General features: G+C 34.6%; 1 protein-coding gene across 10 annotated transcripts; it reads right to left on the bottom strand.

The window, feature by feature from the left end:
* Positions 1 to 28: 28 nt before the first annotated feature.
* Positions 29 to 15,792, bottom strand: LOC126825641 (cell cycle control protein 50A). Of its 10 annotated transcripts, none has more exons than XM_050555377.2 (10): positions 15,711 to 15,792; positions 14,083 to 14,216; positions 13,149 to 13,289; positions 12,309 to 12,513; positions 11,465 to 11,566; positions 10,560 to 10,781; positions 10,025 to 10,190; positions 6,673 to 6,700; positions 4,841 to 4,908; positions 29 to 2,132 (listed from the first exon to the last, which is right to left on the bottom strand). In XM_050555377.2, exons 1-9 carry the CDS (start codon positions 15,772 to 15,774, stop codon positions 4,885 to 4,887), a joined length of 1,086 nt encoding a protein of 361 aa, XP_050411334.1. In that variant the 5' UTR covers positions 15,775 to 15,792; the 3' UTR covers positions 29 to 2,132; positions 4,841 to 4,884. The 10 variants fall into 10 exon arrangements, with proteins under 10 accessions (XP_050411334.1, XP_050411335.1, XP_050411330.1 ...); XM_050555378.2 differs by having other exon boundaries at positions 4,857 to 4,908; XM_050555373.2 differs by lacking the exon at positions 4,841 to 4,908 and adding an exon at positions 4,678 to 4,696.

The following is a 15,792-nucleotide window of genomic DNA, read 5'->3' as shown; positions in this document are numbered from 1 at the left end:
CAGCGTTTTGTAATAAAAACAAATCTGATACTGTATGGAATGACTTTATATTTAAAAAAAAAAGAAGATATACAAAGAATAAGAAATGAATGGATAGTAGTTAGAATAAAATAAATATGAATAGTTATTGTAAAACATTTTAATTAAATTCAAGAACATCTCGAACTTCCCCTTTGTCCACTATGCTACTTTTGGTAAGGATAGATTACAATTTTTCTTAATTAAAAATGTGGACATGGGGTTCAGTCCAGGTCATGCAGGTCTATAGTCTGAGTCATCCAGGTATATCCTTACTGAGGTGAGGTCATAGTGCTACGAGAAGAGGGACAACATGAAAAACATAAGCGACCACAAGATTTATCAAAGGGCTCAAGCGTCATAGCCCTGGCAGAGATTGCTGGAAACTAATAGCCTTCTTCGCCTCAAGACCATATACATGTACACTGTGTATAAATTTAAAGTCAATCGGACAATAACTTTATCCTCTAGAGCGTGCACCGACCGACCTGAGCTTATAAAAAAAACTGCGCTAAAAATACAGACAATACAAACTTGTGACATAATATATAGTTGCTGAGAAGGGAAATACATATTAAACAAAAAACTATGAAGTTGATCAAAGATCATGTCGCACCATTAATAATATTTTGAAATACACAGACACTATACATGAATTGGTATTGCACTATTTACTCAAAACAATTAAACTATTTTTTGGGGAGAAATGGATTTAGGTAAAGTTAAACACTATTCAATAATGCACTCAGACATAACATTTTCCATTTTCGTTCAACAAGTATATCGTTTTCTTATGCTTGTTTTTTTAATCCATTGTTTCTGAAAATCTAATGGCCTAATGCAGAACCCAAAAAGAATAAATTAACTGTGATGGGAATCCAAATAAGAACATAAAAAAATATTTAGACACGAGTGATGGACAACTTTACCAACAAAAGCATAGATTAAATGAATTCAATGTAAAAAATAATCATTTCGAAATTAGGTAGGGGCATTGCAGAAACCAAAATACATAGATTAAATCTGCCATGAATACAATGGCACATCAAATCAAATTATCTTAAAGGTTTTTTGGGCAAGGTAGAACATCACATCCAATCCCATTCAGATATCCTAAATAAAAATATTGTTTCAAAAAACAAATCCAATAAAACCTTACTATCGGCCAACCTTGAAAATTAATAGGGGCATTGTACAACCCAAAAGTCACACACCGTGAAAAGAATTTAGTGAAAAACATCAAAGGAAATTATTTTTAAAAAGCGTAGATGCATACATTCGATGAGGAAAACATACAAATACAATGTATATCGTTCACATTTACATACATAATCAATAATTACAATTATATACATTGATATAAATTAATCAACAATAACAACAAATATAATAGTGTTGGCAAAATGCACAATAATTAAAGTCCTCCTTCAAATGTGAAATAAATTATGGGTTATTGAATTTTCAACTGCTCATATAAAACTTATCTGTTAGGTGATCTTGCCAGCTGACTGAGAATGAGTATCAGGCGCTCTCAATAAATTTAAAAAAAAAATGAAAATCTTGACGCGGTGGCTAAAGCCTTGCTTATCTCGCCCTACGACGTGTTAAAACTGACGGCGGCTAACGGCAACTGAGAGCTTATGTCGCTATGACTGAATTTATCCACGACTGGACGCAACCACGAGCAACCAGTTGATCATAGTCGCAAGCGCGCTCATGTCGCCTGGCGTCAGTTACAGAATCGAAGCCACAATTGGTCACTTGACTGTCAAGTGATAACCTGCCAGTCGTCTCCAGTCGTAAGAGTAGAACATGTGATTCCGAGAAACTGGAGGCGACTGGTTGCCGTCCGACTTACACCAGTCGTAAGAGCGCTCAGGCTACTCAGGTAGTCACGACCGATCATTTATCATAAACTAGTCGTCGATTTCGAGTCGCCGTCAGTGTTGTCGAGTCGTAGGGCGACATAAGCTAGGCTTAACAATTGAGATTTTGAAGCCTGAAGGATATAATTTGGTATCACAGATATACTCAACATGTTTCTTAATAGGATCAGGGTTGATATTTTTCTTTAGTATGCTTCTCTGCTAGTAATATTCACCATATCGACTGATCTGAAAAATAATCAAAATATTTCTTTTTATATACATAAAACATATGGATAGATCAATTAATATTCAAGTGCTCTATGAAGAGAAAGCTGATCGTGTCTCACACTGTTATATCTAAATACAACAATGACATTTCTTTTTGTACACGGTAGCTCATTTCCTTTTTAATGATCATAAGTTTACACAAATCTATCTTAATAATTGAACTGAATTAACCAGGACGCGATTCTAAGGAATATAGTTACTAATTATTACTGAGCGAACTTTTAAACACAATCCTTTAGCCTCTGAGTCTCTACCAAGCAAATGGTACATGCAGTTGTGGATGGAACTGGCGCAATTTAGATACACTATAATTTTTCAAGGTAATTATTGGAGAGAGAGATGGGGTTCAACGTCCACTCGACACAAACTAGGTCATTTTGAGATTAACATATGGTTTAATTTCATTTCAATAATTCGCTTGCGCGTAGGGGTCTTTAGCAGTGGGAGGAAACCGGAGGACCCGGAGAAAACCCACCAGGTTGGACAGGTAATTAGTGGAATGTCTCTGATTATTTACAAAACATTTGTTACATGAACTTGTACATCAAGGCACCATTTGGTTGATAATCCTGGTCGAAGGGCTCACTAATAAACAGAAATTGTATTCTATAAAACCGTGTCCTGTGTATACAAGTTTACAATATCTTTAAGTTTGATGTTGTGGATAAAATATTATTAATGACCTAGCTCTTTTAATGGATAACATACCTCTATTTATTCATTTCACGGGAATAATTCTCCTGATACAGTAAAAACAAAGATGTCAACCAAAAACAAGAAGAAAAAAAAAAAAAAAAAAAGAATTGGAATGAATCAAACCAAAAGTTGACTATTTGTTGATAAATTTTTACAACCTTAATTCATTGATTTAAATGGATTTAAATGTCCACTGTCATTTAGGGACTAACATTGGACAAGTCTCATATTTAATCTGTGTAATTTGTTTACTTGCAGGGGAATAGAGCAGAGGCAGCAAAAGATAAAAAAACCCCACAGATTACGTGTACATGTATATGAAAAGTTCTATACAACATGGAATTAAGTCCACAATAACATTGATGGTGGTTGCAATATCCCCAGTAAAACATTAGGATCACTTGACCACTTATTCATACGATAACCCAAAACGAATTAAAAGGTATGCTATCCATTAAAACAGTTATAGAGAGCAGGGATTTTACATAGGACCACCAATTTCATTTAAATAATTACAAACTATACAGTATAATTTTAAAAGTTCAGATTTATAACTTTATAAATTATATAATGTTTTGTGCCTTTTACATCACAAATCGTGTCAATTATTACCCTCTAACTATACACAATATTGAAACTAATTTGTTAGAATAAAAAAGGTTAGTAGAATAAAAAAAAAACCACATTTAACAAAAAAACAAAACAAACAAAAAATAAAAATTTGCAGAAACATTCTAGATTTTTATACAAACAGGTAGATGTTTCTACCTACTACTGTGTTGGATTCCAAAAGTCAAGGGTAGACATCAGGTTGTCATCACATCTGATTGATCGACTAAGCACATTTTCCATGTCAGGTCCACAGTCACTAACCCCTGACATGTTGGAATCAAGTTTGAAAAAAAATCCTGAAAATTCTTGGCTACATGCTATAGTACCAGATTGTTTTTCCCAAATTTTAAGACACTGGTATTTCCTAATGGTTTAAATATTAACACATGGATAAAAAAAAAAGATATAAAATAATTGAGTTTTGGCAAAACCTTTGTTGTTGGAATTCAACAGATTTTATGAAGTGATCAAAGGCAATAGGTCTGAAAATCATAATTAGAAATTGCTAAATTCAATAGAATTTTTCATCTCATTATGAAAACATATGTAAAGTTCCATGATACATGTCATTGGTAAAGTGTTCTTGTAACTTGTTAATTATGAACCGACAGACTGGGGCGATGAGACTTATATGACCATATATCATAAAAAAATCCCATCAAACCTGAATTTGGGCAATATGTAACTATTAGGTATTGGGTCGAAGACAAAATGCAAATAATGCAAAAATAATTAATAATTTAAGGTACTGGGTCAATATAAAGCATATATGTTTCCATAACTTTAGGTACATGTAATGATTCGATGACCAAATCCATTTAAAGCAAAAATAAATTCATAAGTTTGTACATATTTGCCCGACGATGTACCATAAGTCTGTCCTATAAAAACAAGGTTGATTTTACACAGCAGAAAAAAAATCGCTCAAAATGCTAGAAGTTGAAAAAAAAAATGCATATAGGATCTATCTAAAAAAATTACAGAGCGTCAAAAATAAGAGGGCTGTTTTATTAAATCATGCTGAAAATGATCTTAGAAAATGACAAAGAGACACATGAAGTCAGAACTAACAGATTTGTTTCAAATTGTGCTGTAAATCTTTCAAAAGACACATCAAAATTGTTTGTACAGGAAGCAAAAAGATTAAAAAGAAAAATTTCCAAGACAAATCTTCCGTGCATCTTGATTGTCCTACCTTTTACCAAGCCTGATTTCTAAAATTAACAGAAAATTTCAAAAGAAAAAATTAAACCAAACGCATCAAATACTAAAGAAAAAATAAAGGCTAAATGTAAACTTGGATCGAACAGAGTTAATTTATAATACGATCAAAAATGCAAATAAGTAATTCAATGAACCTATTAAGTTATTTACTAGTTGTCATTCTGATACAGAATGAGCATCATATCTTGATACGTGTATCATGCTGTAAAAAAAAATCGTAATGCAAACATTTTAAATTCCTCAGAACTGTCATTGTTTGGAAATGAAATGAAAATACAATGGGTGTTAACATCCTAACTTGTTGTACTGATCAGGACAGTGAAGTATAGTATATATACTATGCAGTGTGATCCGAGGGACATTTTGTCCAGGCAGCAGCATTCCTGCATACTCTTCATCAAATTTCAACTGTTAAGGATTCTTGTATGTGCACACCAACAAGTATAGTGTCTCTTCTTTTGCCTCATCCAAATGACTAGGTGCTGTTCCCTTCGTCCTGCTCAACTAACAAGGGGAACTGCCCTGGGAAATCCCATGGCACACAGGGATCATTTTTATATAACAAACATACTTTGATCATGTTTTCATTCCATCTTACAGTCAATGTAGGTGGCAAATAAGATGCTCTCGATAGATTTACAGTTCTAATTCTATGAATCTATTTTCAACAAATTTGGTTAAGATTAATATGTTATGATTTTCTCCAAATATATGTTCTTGAAATATGATAATACTATAGTTAATGCAGGGTCGGACAACTTTCATCTGACATCTTGAGTACAATAGCTGCATATTAATTTCTGAGAGAACACTTAATAATGTCTGGTAAAGAAGGTTTGTAACAAGTGCTACAGTTATGTATGACTGGTTCAATCCGGAACAAGATTTGCCCACCACTAACAAACATCCCTTTGTAATATCTGGTTAGATAAAGCAGTCACGATACCTAGCATATGCCATAATACTATATATTCACATTTTGCAGAAATGCAATATAACATGAGGTCAATTACCTACGTCAAGGTACAATGTATTAGGATGTCAATACTGCATCTTCACATTTCAAAGACACAATTTCATGATATATTGTATAATTATTATGCACTAAATTCCTGCTATTTTAATATTCTGATAACATGTGCTAATACACTAGAGCTTCACTATATTAGGTTGGCATTCACTGACTGCTCTAGGTTATATGTAGTATTGTATTCTATCCACACAACTCTGTGTTATAGTTTTAGTCACAGTCAATAAAAATATAGTAAGGCCATAGTGTAATATTATTCATTTAGCAATGTTCGAATTAAAAATACCTGAAGGATTCTGAACCTGGTCTAAAATCATTAAATGCTCGAGTTGGTATTGCCTTTCATGTTTTAAAAAATAGTGTGAAAAAAGGGTTGATAAATATATAAAATAATCTAATTTTCTGGTTGGGACAACCTCCACCATCAGGTTTTTTAAACAGAACTGTTGGTGCTCCACCCCAATTCCCTCCCCTCAGGTATTTTTAAATAGAACTGTAGTGATTCAAAATGCATATTAAGTAAACATGAACATGTACTGTTAGAATTATCAGTTATCACAATTAAGTATTATATCATTTGTCTAAAAGAGGCAGTTGATGAATTTAACTCTATGGTCAATAGAGGCAACATGGCTTGCTGGTAAACGTGTCAGTGATTCCCAGGGACGAGGGGAGAGTGGTTAATTTGAAAATGAGGAATTAAGAACAAACTTATTCTGGAAGTCCTGCTATAACAAAATAAGTAAATTATTTAATATTAATTGACAAATTAATACATTCATTCATAGGTGTTATAAGCTTTGATACTTGATTGGATTTTATACCAAAAAGGGTATCAAAATTTAGGGCTGCTGGGAATCACCAATCCATATTCTATACCACATGACCCTTTTAGACAAACTTTGGGGCACATTCGGAATTAATATTTTTTTTTACCGCAAATGTTTTCCCAAAATCACCAACTCTGAAAAACAAATACGAATACAAAAACAATCCATAAACCATCCCCAAAATAATAGTAGAAGACGAATTTGTTTCATGATTTCAGTATACACATGTCTTAATACATGTATGTGTCTCTTGTTCTTTTCACGGCAAGGTAAAAAATGTTTTGTATTTTGTCGCAAATTTTGATAATGATTGGCTGATCATGTGCAGGGCCCTTATTCACGAAAACTTAAACTAAGTTACAACCGAAATTTTAAGAAATACTGCAACTTCATTGGATATATGCAAATTGATTTTACTGGTCAGCCAATCGAATTGCAGTATTTCTTAAAAGTTCGATTGTATCTTAAGGGCCCTGAACATGGTTCACATACTCCTGAAAAGAAGAGTGCCAACACCTGTCTAGAAGTGAACCAAATATAATAAATTAAAAGGGACATAACTCCATGTAACCCAAGTTCAGACAAAATATATTCAGAGAAGAATAGAAGTTGTGGACTAAAATCTTTTAATTTTAAAACTCCCGATAACCTACTGCATCCACCAAATGGATTACAAAACACACTTTGCAAAAAAAAACTTGGTATGTAGAATGCTTTGTGCCAATGTTACTAAGAGTTATTATTGCCCTGTGGTGCTAGTACCATGCAGGGTTCTATTTTTTCTTTTTGTGGATAGTTCGTTTGTGAATGGAATCAGCTGTTTATTGCCTCAATTTGATGAAGATTGCTGGAACCCACACAGGGATGTTGTTCAATCAAGATGGAGTCAAACCGGTTCTATGGCTGCTGTATTAGAGAGAATGTTTATGTTCTATATGGAATTTGGCTTAATATCACATTAACACAATACTTTGGTCGATTTGAGATATACCCTGATAATGGTGAGTTTAAAGGATTAAGACCACTGGTTTGGATTGATTGATTGTTCCAGATTTCTATTTATTTATGTATTTTTATTAAAAGCCCAAGGCAGATTAACGTCTCAATAATTATACTTCAATCAAATCGTAAATTGTTAAAATTATGTTTTCTCTCTTATTTATAGTCCTACATATATCTTTACATCATATATCATCATAGTTTACCTACATGTATTCATCAAACAACTGTATATAAAATTGTTGTAAATCAATAGTTATTGATACATTAGTATGAAAGGGAGAGAGTGAAATGGGGTTTAACGCCCGCTCGAGACAAACTAGGTCATTTCGGGACTAACACATGGTTGCGCATAAGGGTCTTTAGCAGTGGGAGGAAACCGGAGGACCTGCAGAAAACCCATGAGGTTGGACAGGCGATCCTACTCCTTGTCACATACAACTGGGGAATTGAAACCACGCCAGTTGACTCAATGGCAGACCTTATGATACAGCACGCACATGCTAACCATTGGGCCATCCCCCCCTTATAAATTAGTATGAAGGTTTTACCTTTAATAAAGTTATTTTTAATACAAGCAAAATTGTGTTTTTGTAATCCATGCGGAAGATTTTAGTCAAAAGCTGGTGTAACTGCAAAGGACAAAACCTGTTTAGTTTGATGCAAAAAAAAGGAGGAGGATCTGTTCATGTAAGCACACAACCACCACGGATTTGATTATATATAGAAGGGTTAATAAAGCCTATGAATATTTGTTAGTACTTGCTTGTGGCTATCTTTATTACATTCTATAGCCTCCCTCGTAGATGTTTTTATCAAATTCAGCTTTAATTCTATGTACATAATAACACAGTTAGTGTAGAAAACAACATAGCTTCTAAAAATAACTGTCAATATTAGGTAGGGCTGCAACGATACGCCAGGCCACGATACGATGCACATCACGATTCATAGTCTACGATTAATATCGCGATATAGGAAATCAATTTAAAAAATGTTGTTAAATTTTGACAAGTCTCTCACTGTGAAAATTCGAAGGCCTACTTTTATCATTTACTTTAAATGTGGTGTTTTCTCGGTCAACTAAACAGATTTCATTGCTGTCATGCTTAACGGGAAATCCTTAAAACTCCCATACTTTACGTGTGACTTATATACTTGGTATGGGGCATTTCGATCTCAATATTGCTTTTGTCGATCATGAGACTTGAATTTGGTGAATTCATTATGAAACAAATTTCAGCTGGATGGCTTGTATTGCCACAACAATTTTAGCCAATGAAAAGCTTTCTTGTTGTTAGGTCAGTCATAGATTACGGAACAGCAATGGAAATAACGTTACGAAGATTTTAATATCATATATTAATATACATTGAAAATGTGCTGATCAATGTATGCAGTATGAACAAATCGTCATTCTTATACAGTAATATTATCAAAAATCGCATATTACTGACACACACACACACACATATATATATATATTAATATGTTGAAGTTGTATGGGGTTATTTTCTGCATATTATTCAAGTGTGTAATTTGAACGCAACTTAATTTCCAGCTCGACTTACATAACCAGACTGACATTTTAATCTTGACGAAATAGTTATAATAAGCTACTTATGTGTCAAAAAGGCCTTAAAACTCGCTGAAAGTAAAAAAGTTATTTTTCTCATGCACTTATTTACGCATTTAAAGAAATGTCAGTCTATTTTTGTGAAATTATTATTTGGATAACGAATCGCGATATGGGCATTGATTGTATCGCGCATTGTGGATTTTCAAAACATGGCGGTTCATCGATTCATCGTTGCAGTACAAATATTAGGGGGAAAATGATGGTGGTATAGGCAGGTCAAACATCAGCATATGAAACAAACTTACTAATTGGTAACCTGGATAACACCGAACACAAAATGAAAAGTAGTCGGGATTAACATGGTACTTTACCGTTCCAACAGGGCTAGTGAAGACAGACATACGCCATGCTGTGTTCTATGGGGGAAATTATCCAGACAATGGTGCTACAGTCTACTTTTATTTTGATTTACATCTGTCAGTGGGAATTTACGTGCACATTAATGGGTACAAAGGACCACGGTTTTCTGTTCCATCCAAACTACTACACACCGTTCCTTGTCATGTCCTCTGTCCTGCAAACTTCAAATAACCCCATAAAAGGACTGTCTTGTAACTCCATGAAATGGAGCTTACCGATTAGTCCACACATTATTTGTGTGTGAACTGAAAACAATTCATGTATTGTATTGAGTCGGGTACTAAATGATGGTCACTAACTAAAACCTACTGGGAAAAGTGAATACATGGCTATTTTCCAACCATTCATTGTAATTGATACCTTTTTTAAATATGGGCCATTCTTTTGATAAAATCATGACCCTAAATACATTTCAATATGCCAATCAGTAGATGTAAAATATATGAATATTCATACTGACCTTTTGCCCCATTTAAGTTGAATAACGGAGAAGATAACACCTAGTATAATACACAGACTACCCACTACGAGGTATGCGATACCAAGAAATGGGTTTTTCCCTCCAAGCCATGATGTTGTAGTGAGGATAATACTTTTAGTACCCTGGAAAGCCGTCACGGGATAGGCTGTAATATATAAATAATAAAATCATATATCTACACGACAGAAATAAAAATAAAATGGTGTTTAATGTTCTACTTTAGTCTACTGAAGACGACTATTGCAATACATTCAACGCAAAATTTTACTATCGAAAAGTTGGGTGTGGTTTTGTGCCCACTTGATGGACACCCCCCATGTTATTATTCACGAGTTCATGTTTGATGTTACTTCATGAGCTTTTGTTTGACATTAATATTCATGAGTTCATGTTTGACGTTACTATTCATGAGTTCATGTTCGATATTACTATTCACGAGTTCATGTTCGATGTTACTATTCATGAGTTCATGTTTGACGTTACTATTCATGAGTTCGTTTTTCACAGTACTTACAATAATCTATGGTTATGTTGTAAGTTCCTGCTTGAAGACCATCTTTGAATTCTGCCTGTGAGTGATCAATACGTCGGTAGAGTTTACGGAATGATGGCAGAGCAGCTGTTCTCATCCATACGATCAAATCTTCGTTTTTATAGCCATTGTTACTAGTCACATTGACGTCCAGCTCCCACACAGGTCGTGCCCAGTTGGGTGGTTTATGCATATGGTCCCAATCTGCAAGGAGGAAACCGTGTTCAAAATATACCAAAAATAACTAGATATTTTTATATGGAGAAGGGCTGGAATTGAAATGAAATGGGATTTCCCATCTTCCATTCTCCACAAAGCGGGATAAGGAACATGGGCATACACCTAACACTGCTGTGAGGAAAAGTTTGCCATGACGATAGCATTTTGGGTAACTCTTTCCCTAATTCCAACAGTCAAGGTTTCTTTTAAGTAAATGCTAATGTGTAGGCTACGCAGGACCTTGATTTATCATTAGATCCATACAACTGGATGCTGTTTCTTTCCATGACCTCCCTCCTACAACTATGATGGGGGGGGGCAATGCTGCAAAATCCAATATGTCTTTCTCGGCCAAAACATGTACATGGGATGGAACCTGGGACCTCCTGGTATTTGTGAACAAAAGCCTTACTCACAGAGCCACAATGGCTTAATACAAGAATCTTCTCTGTACCACTGCATATTTTGACTATCAGGGATTACGAATGGTTGGGCTGGACATAAAATTTCTTTTGATTCTCAAGTGAGTTAAAAAAGTATGTTATACTTTGTTTACGGGGCAACCGGTCTTTTTACTCCTTGCACTTGTTTAACATTATAAAATATTGAGCCATTTGGCACATTTGCTCTGATGCCTGCTGCACAATTCAAAATATAAATAGACTTACTACTTGGATTTTTAAACTTGACACTCTTATCTGATACCCAAGCAATTCCTGTCTTCAGCAGATTTACTTGAACAGTTTGGTTAAAGGTCATTGTGAAAGTATCTGAAATAAAGGAAGTGGAATATAGAAATAATATGGGGTTTAACGACTCTTCTACATATCTGCCTGATTAGGGCTTATGAAGACGGACATACCTCGTTTTCTAATGGAATATACATTCCTGTATTGTTTTGTTAATCCGTTTATTCTCTGGCTTGATTTAGGTCTCCATCATACCGTTAAACAGCAGTCACTGTAACCCAGGTATCATTTAATCTTGTGTATCTTTCACATTCGTTTAATATCCAATTTTTGTTTAAAAATTTGTCAAAACTGTTTAAAATCTCCATAAATCGTTTAATTTGTACTTCTGTCCAGTTTAAAGCGGACCATTCAATTTTGATAATGAGTGTCCAATTTACAAGTGTTTAATTTGTGAACAGTGGTCAGGAAATCAAATACTTGTAAATTGGACACTCATTATCAAAATTAATCAGTCAGCTTTAAACTGGACACAAGTACAAATTAGATGATTTTTGGTGATTTTAAACGATTTTTTAAACAAAGATTTGATATTAAACGAATGTGAAAGAAATTAGTGCTAGATATACAAATTTAAATGATATCTGGGTTACAATGAGTTGTCCCTTGTCGTTTGTGTCCAAACAGGCAAGGGTTGTTTTACTTGCATGCTAACATGTACATGTGACCTGTTTTTTGGTCCCATCAGAACAACTAGACAATGTTCCTTGCCAGGCACCAGTGACAAGGGGAAACCATGCCAAAAAGTAACATAAATACTCACCATTAAATAAACTATTAGCTATAGCTCCACATGGTGCATAACCTTCAGAGTCATTTCCCTTGACAGTACGATATGGATCACAGTCAGTGTTTAAACTGCTGACACCGACACTCTGACCATTAAGTTGATTATCATCGCGAGATTTAACATAACGACGATGATTCTGATAAAAGTTGGTTAAACCATAATACATATACACCTGACCCTGAAAAAATATAATAATAACATCCACTTCAAAACTAACATCTTGTTTATGTCCTTAAATCAATATTTCACTTGTAATAAGAGCTCTGTGACAGTAGAAGGAAAGAGAGAGAGAGAAATGGGGTTTAACGTCCACTTGACACAAAATAGGTCATTTTGGGGCTAACATATAGTTTTAATTTTTTATTTCAATAACTCAATTGCACGTAGGGGTCTTTAGCAGTTGGAGGAAACCAGAGGACCCACAGAAAACCCACGAGGTTGGACAGGCGACCCTACTCCTTGTCACGTACAACCAGGGATTCGAAACCACGCCAGTTGACTCAATGACAGGCTTTATGATACAGCGCGCACGTGCTAACCATTCCGCCATCCAAACCCCCTAGTAGAAGGAAAATGAAGAAACCAAAAATGAAATGAGGTTTAATAACCTACTTTCTGCTCCAATTGGGCTAATTTAAACAGGTGCATGTATATGCCATGCGCTGAGAGGGAAATGCTTCCTGCACAGCAGAATTTCTGCAAAACTTCATTAAATTCCAAATGCACTGATCTTGATCAAGTGAGACAAAATTTTGGCAAAAATTTGATACAAGGATTTCGATGTGAACACCTTGAAAAAATTTCTAAACTTACCTTAAATTCAGGTAAATCCACCTGTTTTTGGCACTGGCAGATTTTACCAGTGTTGTTTACATTTTCAAAAAATTCAGCACATGTCTCATTGGGCTGTTGAGAATTTTCACAATTTGTGTAATCAAGAACAAACTCAGTTATCTGTAAATAAATAAATTTATATAAAACATCAGACAATCACTCAAAGTCATGATCGAATCTGTTAAAAAAAACCCAGATTTTCCACGCTCAAGGAAAAAATTAAATGGGGTCTAATGCCTTACTCTCCTACAGGGCTACACTAACAGGTATACACATTATGAAAGAAAAAAAAACGCCCAGCCAGCAGTGTTTCTACATGTCCTCTTTTCCAACTCTTATCTGTAAGGGTTTTTTGTACATGCATGCCAACACACAGGGGACCTGCTTTTTGTCTTGCACCTCTGCAAAGGGAAACCATGCTTAAAAATCTCGACCAACTCCTGGAACCTCCTGGTTAATGAATAAGAGCCATAGCCAATCCACTGAGCAAATGTGGCACTGAAGAGTTGGTGTCTTGTTTGCTAAGGTTAAGGATGCTGTGTCTACAAAATTAATAGAGAAAGTTCGGTAACATTCATTATTTGTTATGAATTTGCTGAAATAAAAGTCCTCTGGCCTCTGTGATTGGCTACTGTATATTTGTAACCATGTAGTATTGGGCTTGTGGAACTAAATCTGAGAAATTTCTAATTAGCAAAAGGCACAACACAACTACTTTACTAGAGTGATGTAAGTACAAGTTACAAGGTTCCGTGAAGGGTTTATGATACGTGTTATTCTGGAAACAATATGCCTCAATCAATTTTGTATGGCATGAAATAAAAATAAATCTTTTAATTTGACAATGTGACTAAAATCCAACTTCAATGAAAGATGCTCAATGTGTCGTAATGTGGACTCTATAAAAACTTACGTTATTAGATGTAACCAATAAGGCAACACCCAAGGGAATGAAGGCAACTCCAATAGCAAAAAATGCTGGTAAAACAGTGTTGGCTGTTAAAATTGGCTGCCAAGCAGGTAGTTTCTGCTGTTTAAACTTTGTGTCTGGAATAAATAAAAAAAAAATACTACGGTCGTTGATAATAAAGTGTTACTGTTGAACATACCTAAATGTAATTTAAGGATATCAAAGGGAAAAAAAATTATATAATATATATATCAAAATGTATTAGTTCAAGTCGCCTTACATTATTATATTAATTTCTAGCAAAAAATTAACTTGCTCGCACTGGTCTTTGTCTAAATTTTTCTGGGTAGGCCTACAGTGGCTACAGTATTTCACAGAACATAGATAATTGCATAAAAATTAAAATAAAAATGTTTAAAATTGAATGTAAATCAGTTTATTTATATGTGATTTTTTTTTATCTATCTTTAAGGTTCCAAAGTACAGAGCTACATTGTTAATTGTTATTATATAATACATGTCCATCATGATGCTGACACTTTCTGTCATCGTTCGTTGTAAAGAGAAAAAACCCCAAACAAAACAATGACTGAATTAGGGAACGCCTAGATCAGCTCTGAACGTAGGTCTCATTCCACTCGACGTCTACGTTCAGGGACTGTCCTATTGAATCCTTGTCGAAAATCTAATCGCTTCCCAGTCAATTTTACTGGGTTAACTTTTTACTGCTAACCGGTCGCGTGTCAGTCCCTGTGAACGCCTGAACAATATAAATGAACATCTTAGAGAGAAAATAAGACCTTGCTTACCTGGCTAGAGTCAGTATGAGCGACACAACACGCTGGACCGAAAAAATTGGGATTTTTGAAAGAATTTGATTGTAAATTATTGTAATTTAGCTAGGCAAAGCAATAAATCACTGAAGATTCTCAACTTTTCAAAGATTTCATTTTTTTTCTCCCAGACTTACCTAAATTTCGTTTCATCTTATATGGCCAAGTTCTTAAATTTGTGCGTTACCCTTTCAATGATGTCCGCCAAGTCGGTTAGAAGACGGAGACATATTTTTTAACAGCGTGTTGTGTCACTCATACTGACTCTAGCCAGGTAAGCAAGGTCTTATTTTCTCCCTAAGATGTTCATTTATATTGTTCAGGCGTTCACAGGGACTGACACGCGACCGGTTAGCGGTAAAAAGTTGCCCAGTAAAATTGACTGGGAAACGATTAGATTTTCGACAAGGATCCAATAGGACAGTCCCTGAACGTAGAGGTCGAGTGTAATGAGACCTACGTTCAGAGCTGAACTGAGTGCCAAATGTTGTTTTTTAATCAAACAACCAAAAACGTTGATTCAATTTTTCAAAGTGATAGGTCATTCAATATTATTTATTCATAATCAAGCTTGTAGATCTATGTATTTATTTAATTACGAAATAGTCTTGATTACATGTAAGTTGGTTGATTATTATTATTGCAAAATGCCAATCCACAACCGAGGCGAGCTAGTTCCGTGTCAATTTTGACCATTTGAAACGACTATCTTTAGCACTTATCGATCAAATACCTGATTCAAATATAGAAGAAACGTTAATTGTTAATTCTATGTGGAATTTGATTAAAAATAATCACCTTTAGGTCGTCTGTTTTTAGTTTTTTCGCCCGGGGGACTACCTGATGGTGTTCCAGGCGCCATCGTCAAAACATTACAGTG

Source organism: Patella vulgata, chromosome 6 (genome assembly GCF_932274485.2).
Source record: "Patella vulgata chromosome 6, xgPatVulg1.2, whole genome shotgun sequence".
Lineage (NCBI taxonomy): Eukaryota > Metazoa > Mollusca > Gastropoda > Patellidae > Patella > Patella vulgata.
Note: the sequence above shows the minus strand (reverse complement) of the source record. Positions and strands in the feature narration are given on the sequence as shown.